Genomic DNA, 23,515 nt, shown 5'->3' on the forward strand with positions numbered 1-23,515 from the left:
GGCTCTGGTGAATTCTCTCACCCTCCCGTGCTTCTGACTGTACCCAGTGTTTATATAAATAAAAAAAAAAGAAAAATGAGGAAACAGATGGAGGGAAGCTCATTTCCAGCTTTCTAATTATGGGGACCAAACTATTTCTGACAAGTCAAAGTCAACATGGCAACTCTACCCAAGCAGTAGGCATAATTCCCAAGATCATCAAAATCCAGTGAGAAATTAATTTATTAAAAATATCATCATGCTATATTCATAATTAATATACCAGAACTGAGCTCAAATCTAAGAAGGCAGAAATAAGAAACAACATACATATGCACATTTTCTTTATTAAATATTAAACAAACAAAAAAAAATCTCATAAATCAATAGCTTATTCCATTAGGAAAAATTTCACTCTACAGTTTTTTGAACTGGGTTTCCATCAACTTCATCAAAATTTTTTTCTTCCCTGTTTGGGTGCAAAGCTCCATAATAAACAATAAGAAAAATGATTCCAAGGAGAAGACTAAGAACTATAGTTATACTGATAGCTATAAAATAATCTGAATAAAAAATAGAGAGTGGGAAAAACCAGAACACAATCAAGATCCCCACTGTGGCTAGCACCCTTACAATATAATAACAAGACATTGGACATTTGGTATTTTGTCCCTTAATATTAAAAAATGTAAAGATAAGAATGAATCCAGCAACAATTCTGTACAAGCATTCCATACTTTTGGAAGCACAAAACTTAGTTTGTATTTTACATGCCCACAGTATACCTAACAACCAAAGAAAAAACAACAGCGATAAAGCAATTTTAACATTTAAGAATAAAAGAAAAACAATACTCAGCATCCAAGATGATAATGTAAACAACTTGTAAAAGAGATATGAGAATATGGAATAGCATGCACTGAGGCGACTTTTATCAGGCAAGGATTTTCTCAAAGCTATTTGAAAATCAAGAGTTGACAAAGAAATAGCAAGGCAAGAAATCAGGATGGCTGCATCTACAAAACAAAAAATTGTAAAAAGTACATGTTATAGGAATAATAGCAACATTAAATTACTATATGTCATACATGTTTCATCTGTATATACACACAAATACAAGTCAGGTACTTTATATACTCATTGTATCTAGTCCTTTGAGATAGATAATAATGCTCCCATATTAAATATGAAGCAGCTGATGCTTAGCTTGACACAGTGAGCAAGTTGTAGAGAGTTGAACCTAAATCTCCCTAACTCCAAATATGGTGTACTTAACAATATATTGAACTGCTTTATAGAATTTTGCATCAATTCATTGAACAAATTTGTTGAGCAACTGGCATATAGAAACTGCATTCTCCAGAAGTTCTTTAGGAGACTAGGGGTAGAATCCAAGCTTTTCCAGTCTTTAGCTTTGCCCTTGGGCATGAATCTAAATCACAAAGAGAGCATGTGAAAGAGAAAGAGAAAGGTGGGAAAGAAGGGAGAGGTAGAGGAAGAAGGGAGGTTAAACAGAAAATTTAACTTAAGTATAAGGTATCGCAAGTTCAATTTCCCATATCTTTGGGATGATGAATCAAATGGACAAATATGTCCTAAAACAAACGTCTATTGACTTGACATCTCTGCTCAATATTTGCATAATTAGCAGAAGAGAAAATTAAGTTCATTACTACTTTTCAAAGGGATGTCATTATTAGCCCCAGTGTTAAAACTGGGGTACCTTATAAAACTAAAAATAATTGGAAGAATTAGAAATAATTTAGAACAGAATGAAGAATGTTAGTCATTACCATTTAGCCTCATTTGGATACCTATTTATTATGAAAGAAAGGCATACTTAAAATGGATTACCTATTAAATAAGATTATGAAGATTATAAATGCCATTATTTAGTCTCCTGGTTTTATTGCTATTGGTATTTCTATACTACTCTGGGTAACACAATTAGCTGACTTCTTTTCTTTTTTTTTTTTTTAATAGAGGCATGTTTTATTTATTTGTTTGTTTGTTTTGTTTATACATGCACTGGGTACAGTCAGAAGCGCGGGAGGGTGAGAGAATTCACTAGAGCCAGAGCGGGGAGCAGAGCAGGCAGAAGGACTGAAGTACACTGCTGAGGGGAGCAGCGGGCGGCAGGAGAGGTCTGCACGCCATGTGGGACCCTCCTCCTCCGGTGGCCAGGGATCAAACCAGCTCTGCAGAGGCCGCGGGCAGCTTCGCAACCCAGCGCTCAACCACTGCGCCACTGGGGAGGCCCTAGCTGACTTCTTTTCTTTCTTCTTTAGCTCAAAAATATTTGAATTGTAACATTGCTTTCTCCTAAATTGCCTTGTTGGTTTTAACTAATATATGTACATCATTTTTTAAAAGTTAATATGTATCGCAGAACTTATAAGAAAAACAGTAGCATCTTGTTCCACCTGCCTCACTTCAGTCACAACTCCCAGAAGAAATCATTTCTTCTAGCTTTTCCTCTAATATTTATTGCCATACTTATAAAAATACATATATTGTGCTACTTCTTAATTTATTTACTTTAAAGACTAATTATTGAATTTGCATTTGGAAAGAGGATAATTTAGCACATACACATATATATAAATACCCTGCTTCCATTTTCCACTCTGTCCATCTGCCTAAAAGAATAAAACCACAATTTTTGGCAAAATCAGTATTTACTATTTACCTTATAAAGTACAGCATTTTTTTAATTGCTCAACCAAGTATTATACTCTGATCATATTTTCTTTCTTTTAAAACTTTTTGTTGTTTCCTTATTTGCTTAGTTTTTCATGAGCCTATCACTATTGCTTTGCAAAATCTCCAAATTAATGAATAAAACTCCAGGTACTCCTATTAGTTTTAAAGATTCTCCTGGAAGTGGACTTTTAATGGTGAAACAGATGTTAGTCTAAAATTTGTTACAATCTGTAACAAATTGTTATAATACAATGTTACTTAAAAAAATAATATGATACTCCTTCAATACAGTGGTTGTTCTCAAAGTTTGTTTGCTAATTTCTCAGAACTGCCCTGCACCTACCTATGGTATTGACTTCCTATTTCCTGTCCTTATATTTCTTTCTTGCTTTATTCTCATGCTCTGACCAAGCAGTCTCTAGGCACTCCTGAGAAAAGTTACATCTAACTAAATATTTTGAGATCCTGTATGTCTCAAGATATCGTTATTCTACCCTCAGATTTGATATATAGTTTTGCTAGAAATAAGTTCAAAGTTAAAAAACGTATTCCATTCCAGACTTTCAGTGGTGAAAAAAATGTAATATATATAGATTGTTGATTTATAATATTGTACACCTAAAAGTTATATAATGCTATTACAATTTAAAAATTTAAGGTTTTCATTAAAACTTTAAAGTCATTATTATAGTCTAATTTCACATGCTATGGTTAAGAATATCAATGTCATTCAGTTTCTTTAACCTAAAAAAAGTGATCTTTTTTCTCTCAAATCTTCTAGCCACTTTATCTTTACTTTTCTGAAATGTTGTAATGATGGGCTTTTCTATTTAATAGTCCATGTTCTTTAGTGACAAGCTGGTTTTATTCTTTGGTAATTTTCCCAGAAATCACATGTATATTAAACATATCAAAGTTTAAAGTTAATAAATATTGTTACCAGAGAGGTGGATTTTATCATAAAGGTAGTGAAGTTTAAATTTTAGGAAACAACACTGGCCCAGCCTCCTTCCAGCCTGGTTAATCATAAGCAATATGTTTGTTCACCTTGTCATATATTTCTAAATATTTGAAAAAATTAAAGATTTTAATTGCATTCATTAAATTTCCTATCTCTATTCTCTCACATTTTCCCTTAGTGTGTTAAAGTGGCTATGGTCATTTTGGTTATCTGGCTTTAGGAAACTGAACAGTGAATACATTTAATTTAAATAACTAAGATTAGTAAGTAACAGAGCTAGATTTTCAAGCAGGTGGCTGATGTTAACACTTCGCCATATTGCCACCAATAGGTCTTGGACTACTTAACATTAAGGCATGATTGTTTCTCCTCATCCAACTGACACTATACTTTGACATTATTTCCCATTTCTCACTTACCTACTTACTTCCAATATATTTTTTTTTTATCATTTTGCTACCCTATCCTATATGTAACACCTTATCCAAATTGAATTTCTTGTCTTTGCCAAACCATGCCTTGGCTTCTGAATTTCTCTCAGTCTAAAAGGGCGTTGCCTAATCACATCTACATCAATTCTTATTAATTTACTTCTGATTGTACATTACCGATACCAGTGAAGAAAACATAAGACTCCCTGTAGGATAAGGTAAAAGTATCAGTCTTTTCTGCCCTTCCGCCATTAAGATAGATAATGGAACCCTGTGGTCCTGAACGCATGCCTGATGGCAGGCACCTGAAGTGGATATACCTGGGCTGAGAGACTGAATTTATAAGGGCGGCATCACGGGGACACCAGCAGAAGCCAAGAACGAACGGAAGCAGGAGAACAGAGAAGCAGAGAGAACATGAGAGAAGGCCGGAGAGCCCAGATAGAGTGAAGACTTGGTGGGGGCTGGGAGGCCTGCCAACCTCCCGGGCCCCTGGCACCGCTGCCTACCGAGTGCCTGGTAAATCCTAATAAAAGCCTGCAAAAGCCACTGAGGGCTCCAGGACTCCTCCTTTACCCGGTCTGCTGGATCAGAAAACCTGCTCAATGCCCCTTCCTGCCCTTACACTCCCAAAGTCATTAAATGACACAAAATAGTTTAGTGTTGTTGTAGGGTAAAGAAAATATCAGGCTTTTCTGCCCTTCCGCCATCAGGATAGATGATGGATCCTTGTCCTGAATACATGCCTGATGGCGGGCACCTGGAATAGGGTGTGGGCATAGGTAGATGGGATTCAGCTGAGTTAAGACTGTGCTTTTTTAAGGGCGGCATCACGGGGACGCCAGCAGCAGCAGCAGGAGCAGCAGCAGGAGCAGCAGTAGGAGCAGCAGTAGAAGCCGAAGCAGAAGCCGAAAGAGAAGCCGAGAAGCAGCAGAACGTACTCCAGAGAGCCCAGATAGAGTGAAGACTTGCTGGGGGCTGGGAGGCTGGCAGGCCTCCCAGGCCCCCAGCCAGCACCCCTGCCTGCCATATGCCTGGTGAACCCCAATAAAAGACCTGCAAAACCACTGAGGACTCTGACTCCTCCTTTACCCGGTCTGCATGGGATCAGAAAACCTGCACTGTGTCCAGTCCTGCCCTTTACAATTAGCGTAAGTCGGCAAGATCCATGCAGACGGGTATTGGAGCCTTCCGAAGACCTGGAGGGACTAAGAACAGACTGTTTGCCTGTGATGACGCTGGAGGCACCATGGCGGCACAGAAGGTGGACAACGTCCACGAGCTACAGGATGAGACCTGGCGTGAAGCAGACGCCCGAGAGGACCAGCCAACGACACCGGAAAGGACCAGCCAATGACCCCTGAGGCAGCAGGCCGTTGCTGAAGCAGGGAGAGGCCAATGGACTTGAACTGATGGACTGACAATCCCGCCAGAAGGCAGAGGACCTTGGCAGGTTATGGGGGGTTTTTTTTGAGAATCTGGGGGTGGCCAGTGGGCCTTGATGGCCAAAAGCAGCCTGTACATGCCCAGCAGCCAGGTGGAGGAGAAAAGCCAACTAAGAAGGCAAAAGCTGGTACTGATGCTAAGTTGAGAAGCCCTAAGCGGCTGTTAAGCAGCCTGGGTATGCTGAAGCCCTGTGAGTCTCATAAAATCACCTGTGGGTGATGCCCCGCTCATTCTTGAGTAAGGGTAAGAAGCTAAGGAACCTGTCCTTGGGGGACGGGTGGGGAACATGGCTTGGGGTGGAGCCCAAGCCGAATGCAGTTTGGATCCCCAACCCATGTGCTTGTGCAGTGGGTTGGCTTGAGTGCAGGGGTCTGTGAGTCGCATTGGTGGCTATGAAGGCCGAGTGTTGGAGCGACTGCAGACAGAAACCCTGAGGGTTGGCGATTACCCCCAACGGAATAAAATTGCCAATCCCAGAGCTAGTGCATCCTGGGGGTGGATGCTGTGTGTGGCTTGTAGCCGAGACTACAGCCAGAGAAGGCCAGGAAGCCTGACGGCTCCTGGCGTGTTGCAATAGATGCCGTGAGTGATTCCCCTCCCTCGTATGAGCAGTGCCTTCGGCAGCAGATTTGGTGGCTCATCTGCTGGTACCAATAATTGTCTTTTGCACTAGGTTGGGGCCCTGCCTGGACTTATTTGTGTTCTGTTGTATTTTGTTATATTTGATGTATTTGCTTTTGTGGGCCATGGCTGCATTGTTTGTTTGCTTAGAAAATTGTATATATATGTATAGACTGTATGGCAGAAAACCCTGAGGGGGTGGACTGTAGGGTAAAGAAAATATCAGGCTTTTCTGCCCTTCCGCCATCAGGATAGATGATGGATCCTTGTCCTGAATGTATGCCTGATGGCGGGCACCTGGAATAGGGTGTGGGCATAGGTAGATGGGATTCAGCTGAGTTAAGACTGTGCTTTTTATTTTTTTTTTTTATAGAGGCATGTTTTATTTATTTGTTTGTTTCTTTGTCTATACATGCACTGGGTACAGTCAAAAGCGTGGGAGGGTGAGAGAACTCACCAGAGCCAGAGCAGGGAGCAGAGCAGGCAGAAGGACCAAAGTACACTGCTGAGGGGAGCAGCGGGCGGCAGGAGAGGTCTGCGCGCCATGTGGAACCCTCCTCCGGTGGCCGGGGAGCAGCCGGGGATCGAACCGGCGCCGCAGAGGTCGCCGGCAGCTTCCCAACCCAGCGCTCAACCGCTGCGCCACCGGGGAGGCCCAAGACTGTGCTTTTTAAGGGTGGCGTCACAGAGACGCCAGCAGCAGCAGCAGGAGCAGCAGCAGGAGCAGCAGCAGGAGCAGCAGTAGAAGCTGAAGCAGAAGCCGAAAGAGAAGCCGAGAAGCAGCAGAACGAACTCCAGAGAGCCCAGATAGAGTGAAGACTTGCTGGGGGCTGGGAGGCCTGCCCGCCTCCCAGCCCCCCAGCCAGCACCCCTGCCTGCCATATGCCTGGTGAACCCCAATAAAAGACCTGCAAAACCACTGAGGACTCTGACTCCTCCTTTACCCGGTCTGCATGGGATCAGAAAACCTGCCCCGTGTCCATTCCTGCCTTTACAGTTGTCCAGTCAAATGATATTTAAAATTAGTTATTTCACAACAAAATTCAAATACTCTGATATTACAGGACATTATTAAAGAAATTTGTAGAGTTTTCCCCAAATTTGATAATAATCAAAAAAAAAATCAAATCAGAGAATATGCAAAATTCATAAGTTGAATCCTTAACCCCTAATGTAGCTTTATTCTGAAATAGGGCCTTTAAGGAAGCAATTAAGGTTAAACAAAGTCATATGATTGAGGCCCAATCTGCTAGAAGTGCTATCCTTATATAACCAATCTGATAGAACTGTGTGCACATTCGTGCATTCTCTCTCTCTCTCTCTCTCTCTCATTACTATGCAAATGTAGACTTTCCCATGGGCTGAGAGACTGAATTTATAAGGGCAGCATCATGGGGACGCCAGCAGAAGCCAAGAACGAATGGAAGCAGGAGAGCAGAGAAGCAGAAAGAACACGAGAGAAGGCCAGAGAGCCCAGATAGAGTGAAGACTTAGCGGGGGCTGGGAGGCCTGTCAGCCCCTCACTTTCTTTTGCATATTTTCTTCCAGACATTTCCTATATAATAATTAATTTGTATCCCTAAAATTATTCTGATAGAAAAAAAATTTTTTAAAGATTTATTTATTTAGGGCTTCCCCTTGTGGTGCAGGTGCTTGAACGCAGCACTGTGAAGCTGTCTATTTTGATCCCAGCCAGCAGGCAAGGGTCCCACATGCCTCGGCAGACCTCTCCTGCCTTGCCCGCTGCTCCCCTCAGTAGTGTATTTCATCAGTCTGCCTGTTCTCTTCCCTGCTCTGTCTCTGGTGAATCCCCTCACCCTCCTGCGCATCTGGCCTGTACCCCAGTTCTTGTATAAATAAATAAATATTATGAAATACACTGCTGAGGGGAACAGCGGGCAACACAGGAGAGGTCTGCTGCGCCATGTGGGATTCTTCCCGCCTGGCCAGGATCGAACCCGCACTGCAGAGGCTGCTGAAAGCTTCACAGTGTGGCGCTCAACTGCCTGCGCCTCCAGGGAGGCCCTGATAGAAAATTTTATAAACTGCTTTTGTATAAATTTCATTTTGGAAATATTTTTCCATTATGTTTATAGCAGCACTATTTACAATAGCTAAGCTATGGAAACAACCCAAATGCCCAAAAATAGATGACTGGATCAAGAATATGTGGCACATATACACAATAGAATATTACTCAGCAATCAAAAAAGATAAATACATGCAATTTGCAGCAACATGGGTGGAGCTGGAAGGAATCATGCTCAGCAAAATAAGCCAGAAAGAAAAAGAAAGATATTGGTTGGTCTCACTCATAGCACGAATTTAGAAAACCTAAATAAGGAACCAACAAGCAACTATAAACCAGACACACACTAAGGGGTGGGGGAACTAGGGCCAAAATAAGGGGGGTGGGAATTGTACAGGGAATATAACCAAAATGAAAATGTGCAAAAATGAAAAATGATGTAAGAATTATATAAAATAAAAAAAGTTCTCTGTAAATATCATTTCTAGTGGCTACATAATTTTTATACTAACAGACTATAACTTATTTACCATATCTTCTATTGACAATCAGATTATTTCTCATATTTTGCTGTTTTTAACTTATACCTCAACTTCTTACTTCAAGAAGAAACTAAAATGTGCGGACAGAACCATAATAAAAATACCTGTCACTGGATCCCATGCCTGGTCCATATGCTATGAACTATTTGAAATTATCAGCAAATTTACCATAATATAGGTTGTAAGCTCGAAACATTGAACTTCTAGCTTTAGAAACTACATAATGTAGAATACTGAAGTCTCAACTCATATATTCTTCGTATCACAAGAAAAAGAGGTTGCTCACACAGTAGTTTCATTTCTGTGTCTTACTAACAATAAACATAAAAATCCTAATAGAGATTTATGATATATTGGGTACAGGAAGACTTGAGGGAAATGAACTAGTCTCACAGGTGAGTTGCATATAGAGGGAAGTCCAGGGAAGATGGCTATCTATTCCTATGGATACTGGGTTGTCAGAAAAGTCAGGACACATTTTTTCCCTTTGTTTTTCAAAAGAAAATATGCCCTCACTTTTCTGACAACAAATAAATCCATGTCTGCATGAAACCCTTTTCATTAATGAAAATTGGGTCTATTATCTAGCAAATTGTTTTTTTAGTATATCAAATTAAACACCTACTAAAAGATTTTTCAAAGGAAATACTAAACTCCTTTAAAAAATGAACACTTCAACATTAGAAAGAAATGTGCTATAAAAGAGCAAACATATATGCCAACTTGCAACACTTTCATTAGTTTTGTAGCATTTGCACTTTCACCCAGTAATTCCAATTCTGGAAATATATATAGATATTCGTCACAGATACAAAAAGTTTCATGCATAAGATTATTTGTTAAGTATTTTTTGCAATAGTTAAATATTAAAAATGACATAAATAAATCATGGTACATCCGCAATTTATAATGCTCTGCAGATAATAAAAACGAATGAGGGAGCTTTCTGTACTAACATGGATAGCCAAGATACACTGTTAAGTGCAAAATACAAAGAGAATTTTTGTTTTACGTTACCATTTCTATAAATGAGAAAAAGAATAAGCTTTCAAAACAATTCTCAAAAAACTAACAATAACATTTTCCTTTCTGGGCAGATAAAGGAAGGCATAAGAAGAGGAAGGGCGGAAGACAACAGCTATGCTTTTGATGTTTGAAACACATAATTTTCAAAAAATAAATAATTCTAGAAAAAAATGTTTTACAGGGCCTCCCCTGGTGATGCAGGTGGTTGAGCGCCGCACTGTGAAGCTGTTCGCAGCCTCTACAGCGCGGGTTCGATTCCGGCTGCCGGCCAGCGAGGGTCCCACATGGCAAAACAGACCTCTCCTGTTTCGCCCACTGCTCCCCTCAGCAGTGTATTTCATCAGTCTGCCTGTTCTGTTTCCGGCTTTGTCTCTGGTGAATCCTCTCACCCTCCTGAGCTTCCGGCCTGTACCCCAGTTCTTGTATAAATAAATAAATAAATAAATCTTTAAAAAAAAGTTTTACAATATTCTAAAGGCTGTCAAAGAGATATGTAGTTGACATCTCAGTGCTATCCAACTAAAACAGTGCGTTAGCAAAGACTTACATTGACGGAAATATATTTCACCACGTTCCAGAAAGATGTAAAGCTGAAGAACAAGTTGTGGGCAGCCTTCCAAGTAGGTCTCAAACAGCCTGAGCAAGCTCAAATCAGTCACTCTATCTATAACTTCATTGTGTTCATCTGTGAATGTATTATCTTTGCTGCTATCTTCGAAAGCCACACGATAACCCTTTTTCAAGGCAAACCAATACCTGTGAAGTAAAGAATAACATTTATCTTAACATTTTCTTTGGAACATGTATATTAATACAGACATTTTGAGAAAAGCAGCATGTGTTTAGGCATAAAATTTTCTGAAAAACCTCCTCTACTATAAATTTCTCTCAACTTTGTGAACATTTCATGGTGGCTTTATTGAGATTCTGACTCCATAAACTTTTATTGCATGCCATTGTACACCACCACTGTTAAACATACAAAATATCATGTCATCATCACAAATTACATGAGATGAATAGATATTAGTCCCATTTCACACATGGCAAATCTAAGGCTGAAAAGCGTAGAATGAATTATTCAAAGTTACACAGAGAGTAAGGGGCAGACCTAGAATCCAAACCTCATGTTACTAGTCTTAAACATGACTTTCTAAAAGATAAACTACAATTTCAGTTCATGCAATTTATCTGCGCTACAAATACAGATAAATGCCCTTATAATATCAAGGTTGAAAATAAGATTGAATCTTCTTTTAACTTAACCTAGCAATGAATATCTACAAGGCACTAGGTTCTTTGACCATTACAATCCTAGATATATATAAAATCTCAAGGAGTCTTAAAATATTCCTTGTTCAGTCTATTCTTTGGAAAGGATTTTAAAATGAACAGGACTTACTTACCATTAGGCAAGTAAAATTAATAACAACATGATGAAATAAATCCGAAGCAGAATTCCAGCCCAAAGCTTATCAAAACTCTTCATCTACACCTCAGTTTCTTCATATATAAAATAAGGGCAGTGATATATATCCTGTTTCAATCTGTTTCAACTTTTCTAAATCCCAGGTATTTTGCAAGTTTACTCCTTAACGGCACTCAGGTCTCTACCCACATGCTATTTCTTCTTAGAGTCTTCCTAGATCACGCTAATGTATCTCTCTCAATTCTCTTTGCCCTATGTTATTTTTCTTCATTTACACTTGACACGGTATTTTTATGATTTAAATTTATTTTATTAAAGTTATTATTTTAATTTATTAATTATTTTTATTCTTTTCACAAGAATGAATTCTACATAAAAGTCAGGTGTTTGTTTTGTTCATTGCTAAACACTAAACAACTAGAGCAGTAGTGGAAACACAGTAGATCTCAGAAGATATTTACTGAATGAATGAACAAGTGAAAGCTCAAGATATTTTTTCTACAAAGCTAAGAAGAATAGCAGATATGAAAGAACTCTGAAACATTAAAAATAATACACAAATTTAAGATATTCCTACTGTAAACAAATGTATACCTATATGCCTATGCAAAGATTCTTCATCTGGCAAATTGTAATCTTACCATCACAGTTTTAGAATAACATGTCCATCATAATTAATATGGGTTTGATGCCAGGGTAGAATGTCTAAAAATCTGATGAAAGCATGAGCATCATCCTTGATGAACTTACAACCTAATAAGAAAGTAGATCAAGCCTATAAACTACTAATGTAATACAAGGCAGAAGAAATAGCCACTCAATAGAAATGTAAAAACTATGTTTGTGGGCCTCCCCAGTGGCGCAGCGGTTGAGCACTGGGTTGCGAAGCTGTCTGCGGCCTCTGTGGCGCCGGTTCGATCCCCGGCTGCTCCCCTGCCACCGGAGGAGGGACCCACATGGCGCGCAGACCTCTCCTGCCGCCCGCTGCTCCCCTCAGCAGTGTACTTCGGTCCTTCTGCCTGCTCTGCTCCCTGCTCTGGCTCTGGTGAATTCTCTCACCCTCCCGCGCTTCTGACTGTACCCAGTGCATGTATAAACAAAACAAACAAACAAATAAATAAATATAAAATAAACATGCCTCTATAAAAATTAAAAAAAAAAAAAGAATCTTTAAAAAAATAAATAAATAAATAAAAACTATGTTTGAGTAGCAAAGAAAATAATGATTAATACTGTCAAGGATTAATAGGGGAGATTTATAGGGTAAGTTATATTTGAGTCTTTTCTGAGTATCTGGCACAGTAGTGGGTTCCTTTGTATATATTATGTAATATATCATGTGGTTCCTTTTTCAAAGTAGGTTATAAACCGGGCCTCCACGTTGGCTCAGCGGTTGAGCACTGGGCTGCTAAGCTACCTGCAGCCTCTGCAGCGCTGGTTCGATCCCTGGCTGCTGGCGAGGGTCCCACATGGCGCACAGACCTCTCCTAACACGCCCGCTGCTCCCCTCAGCAGTGTACTTCATCGGTCTGCCTGTTTTGTTCCCCACCCTGGCACTGGTGAGGAGTTCTCTCACCCTCCCGCGCTTCTGACTGTACCCAGTGCTTGTATAAATAAATAAATAAATCTTTTTAAAAAAAAGTAGATTATAAGCCAATAGGATAGGTATTGAAAAACTAAAAAAAATTTCAAATATTAAGGAAGTATAGATCATAACTAGTACAAACAGCACAGAGCATGAAAGGGAGGATAGCATAGTGGTTAAAAGGACAAGTTCTAATAGTCAAAATGCCTGGGTTCAAAACATGGCTCCATTACTTCTCAGCTTAATCTTTCTGTGCTTCAGTTTCCTCATCTGGGTTGATAATGGGGATTAAAGGAGGTAATACATGCAAAATGCTTTGACCAGTATCTGACACATGTTCAGTGACATAAAGATGCCTGTTGAACAGCAACAAAAAAGGAGGGGGGTTACTGATGTGCACATTAACACTTTCGGTAACTTTAGGGTGGAATGTTTTCTAATTCTGTAGCAATTAATTGCAAAGCTATACAAAGTTCTGATTATCTGATGATAATTTCATGGGACATAATGTATAAATAAAAGTACTTAATACGGTATTATTTCAGTTTTATGGGACCAATGATAAAGGCAAAAAAAAAAAACCCAACAGGGTGCATTCTTGGCATATTTTATCATAACATTACTTGAGATTTTAGGAAGGCACAAGCTTCTAGTAATGACGATTACTTTGTATCAGGTTAACCTTGCTACTGGTGAGAATGATAAATTCTGGACAAAATATAAAAGGAAACAAGGAATTCAACCCTTCAAAGAAAGGAAACATACTGAATAAGGTGTAATTTATCTGGTTTTTCCTCTGAACACATCCCACAGTCCAAATGGCATTAAGCAGAGCACGCAAGCAGAAAGTCATAAAAGTACTGGCAAAAGAGTCAAAGAACTGAATAGGAGTATGCCATATGGTTAAAAACTAAGGGAGGAGGGCCTCCCCGGTGGCGCAGCAGTTGAGCGCTGAGTTGTGAAGCTGCCCACAGACTGTGCAGCACCGGTTCAATCCCCGGCTGCTCCCCGGCCACCAGAGGCGGGTCCCACATGGCGTGCAGACCTCTCCTGCCACCCGCTGCTCCCCTCAGCAGTGTACTTTGGTCCTTCTGCCTGCTCTGCTCCCTGCTCTGGCTCTGGTGAATTCTCTCATCCTCCTGCTCTTCTGACTGTACCCAGTGCTTGTATATATAAATAAATCTTTAAAAAAAATAACTAAGGGAGGATCCCAGAAAATAGGGAGTCAGAGTGAACCTCAAAAAGTCTGCTATATTATCCTCAAATCCTTGGCTGATTCCTTATTAAAACCTAAAATCTATAACTAAAATAAATATATGCTCTGTTGAGGGAGATACAAAGAAACGGAAGAAAAATGGCTAGAAGGAATCTGAGGAGAAATTTCTGTCCATGGTTACCACGGGGAAGAGTTTGTAGTTTGAGTTCCCCTGAATTGGAGGGGTCTTAGCAAGTACCTCTCAAGCATTCCTCTGAAACCTCAAAAGGATCATCTTTTAGGAATAAAGTCATATTTTAGGTCTACAAGATTTTCCCTAGAACAAAGGACAAAAGCAAAACAGAACTTCCTAACAAAGCCTAAACCAAGTATCTATTATGTATTAAGGTAATTTGGCAGTGTTTTGTCTGTTTTCTCTAAAATGGAAATTAACAGAAACTAGAGTCTCTACAAAGTATCAATCACTGTGCACTACACAATTTAAAAAAACTACTTGATATGTAAATAAACATAATGTAATGTAAAGAAAAAAATCAGTTTTTAGAAACATATAAATTAATAGAAATAAACCCATAAAGACCACCTGGGTGTTCAAATTAGCAAACTAAAGCACAAAGAGGGGAAACATGAAGGGAAAAAAATCAATAGAACCTCAATAACACAGTTGTAAATGAACACCCAGACCAAATAGAGAGAAAACAGGCAGGAAAAAGAAAATACTTGATGACACACACCAAAAATATTTTCCAAAATTGCTGATAGATCCAAAAAATCTCAATGATATCAAATAGAAAAGACAAATAAAATTATACATAAGCACTTCATACTCAAACTGTTAAAAATCAAGAGAAAAATCTTTTAAACAGAGAAAATACATACATTCCACAATGGGAAGCAGTAAGAATGTTGACTTTTGGAAACAACAAAAGTCAGAAGACAACTCCATTATCAATAATAATTACACAAGTTATAAATAAATTAAACATCTCAATTAAGAGAGACTGTCAAACTGGATTTTAAAAATGAAGAATCAACTCCATATGATTTGCAAGAGATTTTACAAAGACACAGGTAGTTTGAAAAGAAATCACATAAAATACTTCATATGGCTATGATTATTAACATAATCCAGACAAAACAGACTTTGGGTAAAGACAATTGCCCAGACTTAAAATGATCATAAAATACTAGAATAAATTCTTCATGAAGCTATCACACTAAATCTATATGCATTTAAAAATGAAGCTTTAAGATATGAACCAAAAATTATCAAAAATAAAGGCAGCAAAAGACAAATCCACAGTCTTAGTTGAGGATTTTAATAACCATTTCTTGGTAGTTGAAAGAAAAGTAGATTCCCCCCAAAAAAAAACTCAGTAAGGATACAGAGTTTAATAACACTATCAGCCAAAATGCCCTAATATTGCACTTATATAATACAACATGCAACAACAAATTATAAAATTCTTTTCAAATGCACATGGAATTCACCAAGCTGGACTATATGCTGGGGCATAAAAAAAAAAGTTTCAATAAACTTGAAAATGTAAGTATACTAAGTATTTTCTCTGACCAAAATGAAGTTAAATAAGGAATCAATAACAAGACACCTAGAAAACCCGAAAAATAGGAGGTTTAGGTAAAAGACACAAAATGAAGTTTTTATAAATATTATACCCCGGGAAATATGAAAATTACTAAATGATCTATTTCTCTAAGGAGTTTCAAAAAAAGTTAAGAAGGAGGGTACACGTAGTCCTTTATTAAAAACTATAATGAAGGACGCCTTGAAAGGGAGGACATCTAGGGGCCTTGGAAAAAAAGAAACTCATATCCATTGTACCCTCTCTTTTACAATTTGAACTTTTTTATCATATATTAAAAAGGGGGAAATAACTTCTGTATTTTAAATAATTCACATGCCTTTCATATAGCCATCAAAGGGAAAATCTCCTTTAGTAAAGAGAGAGGCTTTATCACAAATTATATGTAAAATGGAAAACACATATTCTTGAAAATGAAACACTCTGCTCCACAGGTACCTAAGCAGTAACAGCATACTTAGTAAAACAGGGACTTTGCCTAATAAATAATTCACGTTCATAGTCCTTATTTTTCATCTACCAACACAAACTCAATTTATCTAGTCTGTAGGGAAGTAAATCCATAATTAAGCAAATCTCATTATTCCCTTGACAAACTGTGTGGTTCATTTTTATAAACTGTTGTAACTTTTAGTTATTCCCACTATTTAACTCAGTAGTCTATCACTTTCTAAGAAAAGAAAAAAGAAAGGCAAAAGGGAAATATCTATTCTCTAGAGGGCATTTTTCACTCATAGTCAACCTAACTCAATTTTGTCTTTTTGTTTTCAAATCTCTGAATCGAAAAAGTACTCACATAATTCAAAAATCAAAAAATACAGTTATTTGATGAAAAAGCACCACTCTACTCCAATAACCCAACTACCCAGTTTTCACCCTCGCCCATGATCACAAGAATTCAATTCTTAGTTTCGTATGTACCCTTCCAGAGTTTTTTATGTATATACACAAATTGTAGCATATTATAGCTTCTATATGCACTTTGTCTTTTAAATCAAAATACATCTTGGAGATCTTTCCATTTCAGCACATTAAGTACTTTATCATTCATTGTTATGTATGTCCATATGATAAACTCCCAAAAGAGGAACCTCTGGCCTAAAGTTATATGTATCTGAAATAAGATTAGATTGCCCTCCCCCCAGGGATTGTATGCCTTATCAAGAAAGTCTAACTTTGCCAATATGTTAGGTGAAGAATATCTCAATGTAGTTTCAACTGGCATTTTTTATAATGAAGGACATTTTTACCATCTTCCATACAACTTAAGAGCCATTCACATTTCCTTTTCTATGAACTATTCTTACTCCTATTCCATTTTTCTTTTGAGTGGATGACCTTTTGCTGCTTTACTTTCAGAAGCATTTTAAATATTCAAAGGTAAGTTCTTTGTTATAAGTTCAAATATTTTCACTGTTAACGTTGATTTGTTTTTGTTCATTCGTTGAAGGGATTTTTATTTTTACACTAGCAAATAATTTTAAAATTTACAGATTTATTTGTATCTTTTACATTATTGTTTGTTTCTGTACAATGTATGCTTGTATGCTTCCTTTTAGGTGTATTCCCCATAAAATTCCCTTCAATTCACCCATGAACCATCATCATAGTCCCTGTGCTCTTCTCTCCCGATTTGATCCCCTTTCCTCACCCTCCCTCATTCTGGTCTCTGATTTATGGTTGCTTGCTAATTTTGTTGGTTTTTTTTTTTTATTATTAGTAGTATTGTTATAACTTTTCCTGATCCCTTATTTGGTTTCTCTATATTCCTCCTATAAGTGAAACCATACGATATTTTTTTTTTCCTTTTGGTTTATTTCACTGAGCATGATCCTTTCTAGTTCTATCTATATTGCTGTGAATGGCATGAGCTTAGCTTTTTTGACTGCTGAATAGTATTCCATTGTGTATATATACCACATCTTCTTGAGCCAGTCATCTATTTTTGGGCATTTGAGTCATTTCCATATCCTACCTATTGTAAATAGCGCTGCAATAAACATAGGGGTGCAGGTATCTTTTTGAATTAATATTTTTTTTTCCTTTGGGTAGATTCCTAAGAGTGGAATTGCTGGGTCATATGGTAGCTCCATTTTTAGTTGTCTGAGGAACAACTCATTACATTATTACACAGCTTTCCATAATGGTTGGACCAGTTTGCATTCCCACCAGCAGTGTAGTTGAGTTCCTTTTTCAGCACATCCTCACCAGTATTTGTTGTTACTGTTTTTTTAATATGTGCCATTCTCACTGGTGTAAGCTAGTATCTCATTGTGGTTTTGATTAGCATTTCCCTGATTATAGATTATCTTGAACATTTTTCACATACCTGTTGGCCATTTACATTTCCTCTTCGGAGTAGTATCTTTTTAGCTGTTCTGCCCATTTTTTGACTGGATTGTTTACTTTGTTTTTGCTGAGTCATGTGTGCTCTTTGTAGATTTTTGTGATCAATCCCTTATCAGCTATATTGTGTGCAAAAACTTTCTCCCAATCAGTAGGGTGTCCATTTTGGTAGTGTCTCTTTTGCAATACAGAAGCTTTTTTAGTTTGATGTAATTCCAGTTGTTTATCTTTTCCCTCATTTTCTTTGCTTTGGGGGATGAGTCTTGAAAGATGTTACTGAGATGTACACCATGTACTGTCTTGCCTATATTTTCTTCTATATATTTTATGGTTTTAGGTCTTACATTCAGCTCTTTTATACATTTTGAGTTGTTTTTTGTGTATGGTGAGGCAGTAGTCTAGCTTTATTCTTTTGCAAATAGCAGTCCAGCTCTCACAGCACTATTTATTGAACAAACTGACCTTGCATATTCTTTGCTCCTTTGTCAAAGATTAGTTACCTGTAAATATGTGGGTTTAGTTCTGAGTTTTCTACTCAATTCCATTGGTCTGTGAGTCTGTTCTGGTTCCAGTACCAGACTGTCGTAATTATTATGGCTTTGTAGCAGTATGGCTTAGTTTGAAATCAGAGATTATGATACCTCCATTTTCCTTCATTTTAGTCAGAAGAGCTTTGGCTATTCGAGGTATTTTTGTGGCTCCATATAATTTCATCAATATTTGTTTTATTTCTTTTTTTTAGATTTATTTATTTACTTATACAAGCACTGGGTACAGTCAGAAGCACAGGAGGGTGAGCGAATTCACCAAAGCCAGAGCAGGGAGCAGAACAGGCAGATGGACCAAAAACACTGCTGAGGGGAGCAGCGGGCGCAGCAGGAGAGGTCTGCGCACCATGTGGGACCCTCGCAGGTGGCTGGGGATCAAACTGGCACTGCAGAGGCTGTGGGCAGCTTTGCAGCCCAGCGCTCAACCACTGTGCCACCGGGGAGGCCCAATATTTGTTTTATTTCTTTGAAGAATGCCATTGAAATTTTTATCAGAATAGCATTGAATCTGTAAATTGCTTTCGGTAGGATGACTATTTGATGTTAATTCTTCCAACCCATGAGCAAGGAATGTATTTCCATTTCTTTGTGTCTTCTTCTATTCCTTTTAACAATGTCTTATAGCTCTCTTTGCATAGGTCATTTACCTCTCGTGAGGTTTATTCCCAAGTATTTGATTTTTTTTTGTTTCAATTATAACAGGCATAGTTTTCTTAATTTCTTCTTCTTCAGATTGATTGTTTTTGGGAAGGCTACTGATTTTTGTTTGTTGACTTTGTATCCTGCTACTTCACTAAACTGGTCTATCACTTTGATAGTTTTTCTGTAACATTTTTAGGATTCTCTATGTATATTATCATAAAGTCTGCAAATAGTGATAGTTTTACTTCTTCTTTCCTTATTTGGACCCCTTGTATGTCTTTCTCTTATCGTTCTGGCTAGGACTTCCAGTATTATATTGAAAAGCAGTGGTGAGAATGGATATCCTTGCCTTGTTCTAGATCTTAGGGGAAAGACTTTCAACTTTTCACTTTTGAGGATAATATTGGCTGTAGGTTTTTCATACATGGTTTTATTATGTTTAGGTATGTCCTTCTATCCCAAGGATTTCAAGGACCTTCATCATCAATGGATGTTGAACTTTGTCGAATGCTTTCTCAGCATCTATTGATATGGTCATACGGTTTTTATTTTTCTTTTTGTTGATGTATTGGATTATATTAATTGATTTTCGGATGTTGAACCATCCTTGTTTCCCTGGAATAAATCCCACTTGGTCATGGTGTATTATCTTTTTGATGCATTCTTGGATTCTGTTGGCTAAGATTTTGTTGGGGATTTTTGCATCTGTGTTCATTAGAGAGATTGGCCAGTAGTTTATTTGTGTTGTCCTTGTTTGGTTTTGGTATTAGTGTAATGTTGGCTTCATAAAATGTATTTGGTGGTATTCCTTCCTTCTCAATTTTTTGAGAGTTTGTGTAGGCTAGGCACCAGTTTGCTTCTGAACGTTTGGTAGAATTCATTTGTGAAACAATCTGGTCCTGGGCTTTTGTTTTGAGGGAGAGTTTTGATTACTATTTCAATTTCACTGCTTGTAATTGTTCTGTTTAGGTGTTCTATTTCTTCTTCCAGTGTTGGATAATAGTATAGTTCTAGGCATTTGTCCATCTCTTCTAGATTATTGAATTTGTTTGCATATAACTGTTCATAATAATCTGATCATCCTTTTGATTTCTGCTGTGTCAGTTGTAATTTCTCCTCTTTCATTTATGATCCTATTTATTTGTGTTTTCTCCCATTTTTTTCTCTGTGAGCCTAGCTAGAGGTTTGTCTATTTTATTTTTTCAAAGAACCAACTTTTGGTTTTGTTGATCTTTTGGATTTTTTTAAATTTCTATTTCATTTATTTCTGCTTTGATTTTTATTATTTCCTTTCTTATACTGGCTTTTGGATTTTTGTTATTCTTTTTCTAGTTCTTTGAAATGATAGACTAGGTTGTTTCTTTGAGTTCTTATTTCTTGATGCAGGCCTGTATTGCTATATACTTTCCTCTGATTACTGATTTTGCTGTGTCCCATACATTCTGGAAAGTTGTGTCCTCATTGTCATTCATCTCTAGGTTTTGTTTTTTTTTAATTTCTTCTTTGCTCTCATTAATCCAGCGGTCTTCCAGTAGTATGGGTTTCAATCTCCATGAGGTAGGAGGGTTCCTTGCTTTCTTTTCATGTTTTACCTCTGGTTGATGACTTTATTATCAGAGAATACAGTTGGTATAATTTTTATCTTAATGTATCTGTTGAGGTTTGTCTCATGACCAAATATGTGATTAATCCTGGAGAATGATCCGTGTGCACTTGAGAACGTGTACTCAGATTATTTTTTTGGTGTAGTGTCTTATAGATGTCTGTTAAGTCATGAGGTCTAGGTCCTTACTTAATGCTCTAGTGTCCTTGCTTATTTTTTGTCTCATTGATCTGTCCATTGGTGAGAGTGGGATCTTGAAGTCACCTACTATATATGTATTTTCTCTAATGTCTGTTTTCAGGGTTGATAAAATAGTTTGATATATTTTGGTGCTCCTTTATTTGGGGAGTGTATGTTGATGAGTGTTATGCTTTCCTGATGTATTGTCCTATTACTCATAATGTAGTGACCATCTATGTCTCTTTTTATGTTTTTTAGTCTGAAGTCTTTTTTTATCTGCTATAACTATAGCTGTTCCTGCCTTCTTTTTTGGTCCATTTGCTTGTAGGATTGTTTTTCAGCCTTTTACTTTCAATCTAGGTTTATCTTTTGTAGTTAAATGTGTTTCCTATAGATAGCAGAAGATTTTTTTTTAAGATTTATTTATTTATGCATACAAGAACTCTGGTGACACAAGGCATTAAGTCACAGCACTATGAAGCTATTCATAGCCACTGCAGCACAAGTTCAATCCCAGCCAGGGAGCTAACCCACATGGGTTCTGGTTTTTAACCCAGCCTTCTACTCTGTCTTTTTATTGATGAGTTTAGTCCATTTACATTTAGAGTTAATATTGATACACTGGCATCCTTATTTGCCATTTTGTTTGTCTTTCTGTGATTCTACTTATTACCTCATTCTGTTCTTCCCATTCATTCCTCTGTTGGTTTGGGCTTCAGGACTTCTTGTAGTATTTTTTGGAGTGGGAGTTTAGTAGTAATGAATTTCTGAAGATTCTGTTTTTCTGAGAGGTCCTCATTTTTCCTTCATAGAGGAAGGAGAGCTTTGCAGCATAGTCTTTTTGATTGACATCTGTTGACTTGGAGTTTGTAAATATGTCACTCCATTCTCTTCTTGCCCGTAGTGTTTCTTCGGAGAAGTCTGATGTCAGCCTGATTGGTTTTCCTTTATAGGTTATCTGTTTCTTCGCCCTCATCATTTTCATTATTTTTCCTTGTCTTGGACTCTTGGAAACTCTACTATTATGTGTCTTGCTGTAGTTTTCCTTTCATTGTGGTAATTTAGTGTTCTTCTGGCTTCCTGTATATCTATTTTCATTTCCTTCTTCATGCTTGGGAAGTTCTCTTTGATTATCTCCTTGAATAGTTCCTTGCTCTCTCTCCTCATCTTCTGGGATACATATGGCTCATATTTCCTTTCCTCATGGTGTCAGTTCTCAAAGTGTCTCTTCGTTCTCTTTCCTTTGTACTTCTCTTTCCTTTTCTTTTTTGGTTCTTTTTATGTCTGTATCTTCTAGAGTACTGATTTTACTTCCATTTCTTCTATTCTATTTTTGTGGCTTTCCCTAGAATTCTTAAGTTCCTCTACTAATCTTTGTATAGTCTCCACTTCCTTCAATTTCTCCTTAGGGATTCATTCTCATTCTTCAGTTCATGTTTACATTTTTTTCCCTTTCTATATTTTCTCTTAATTCTTTAGGTGCTTTCATTATGGCAATTCTGAATTCTTTTTCTGTCAGGCAACGATATTCTTCTATGTTCATATTATTGGGTTCTGGTGGTTGACTTTCTTTCTGTGGTGTATTGTTCCCATAGGACCATTTTGACCGCCTGTACTTTTTTTCTTCCTATTGTTTGCCTTTTGCTTTGCTCTATTCATAATGCCCCATTACCACTGGTGCTGGAGGGCATGACTGATTTTCTTGCTGAGACCTAGATGTGTCTGAGCCTGGTGTCTGAGTTGCTGACTGATGAGTAGAAGTATAGGTGGGGGTACCTGTATTTTTCCCCTTCCACTGTCTTCAGCTATAACCCTGCTCCAGATAGGTGGTAATTCCTGTCCATCTTCCCTGGGCGCTGGGGGCTACCAGACTTGGGAGTTGGGGGGTGGGTTGGGGGGTGAGTTCCTGCAGTTCCCACTTGGGTGCACATCTGGGTGCTCTTTTATTGTGGTGGAAATTGTTTTGAGCTGTGATTTGCTCCAGGAGCCCCTGCTTTTTCAGCCCCCACTATATAGGATAAGACCTAAGGTCTTAGCCTGTGTTAGTCAAGAGTCTCATGTGAAGCATTGCACCTCCAGACACATGCTGAGGCCAAGTCCACTGGGAGGTGCTTGCAGGCTGGGTGGAATGTACTTTTCTGTTGAACTGCTAGGTCCCTCTAGGCATGTCTGTCACTTTCTGGAGTTGTCAGCTGTCTCAGAATCCTCCTGGCATCATGATTTCCAAGCTTTTTCTCCTCATTTTCTGCTAGGCAAAGTGGGCCGGCTGTGACTGTGAGAGGGGAGAAAGAGTCCAGATAGATCATTTTCTCTCCTCCCTTCCCTTGTCATTCCAACTTTTCCTCTGCTCCTGGGAAGATCATCAGTGTCACCCAACACGTCTGGGCCCCTCCAGGAACTCGCTATTTCTCCCTATTAGTTGCTTTTATGGGAGAACTTAATCTTAGCATCTCTTCGCCACTATTTTGGTGATCTAGTTTATAGATTTTGAGTCATGGTTAGAAGGCTTTCCCTATTACAAGGTTATAAAGGAATTCTCCCAAAATTTCTTATATACTTATGCTTTTTTACATTAAATATTTGATTCCCTTGGAATTTATCCTGGTGTCTTACCTAGATGTATA

The 23,515-nt window shown here is 38.0% G+C and overlaps 1 protein-coding gene across 1 annotated transcript in view; it reads right to left on the reverse strand.

The window, feature by feature from the left end:
* Positions 1 to 306: 306 nt before the first annotated feature.
* XKR9 (XK related 9) overlaps positions 307 to 23,515 on the reverse strand; it is a gene marked incomplete at its 5' end in the record, with an annotated part of 28,023 nt that continues 4,814 nt past the window's right edge. Inside the window, 2 exons of the mRNA XM_084230329.1 lie at positions 307 to 995; positions 10,286 to 10,494. Coding sequence (XP_084086455.1) covers positions 391 to 995; positions 10,286 to 10,494 — 814 coding nt within the window. The 3' untranslated portion in view covers positions 307 to 390. The remainder of the gene's footprint in view (positions 996 to 10,285; positions 10,495 to 23,515) is intronic.

The sequence above is a fragment of the Talpa europaea genome (assembly GCF_964194135.1).
Source record: "Talpa europaea genome assembly, chromosome: 3".
Taxonomy (NCBI): Eukaryota; Metazoa; Chordata; class Mammalia; order Eulipotyphla; family Talpidae; genus Talpa; species Talpa europaea.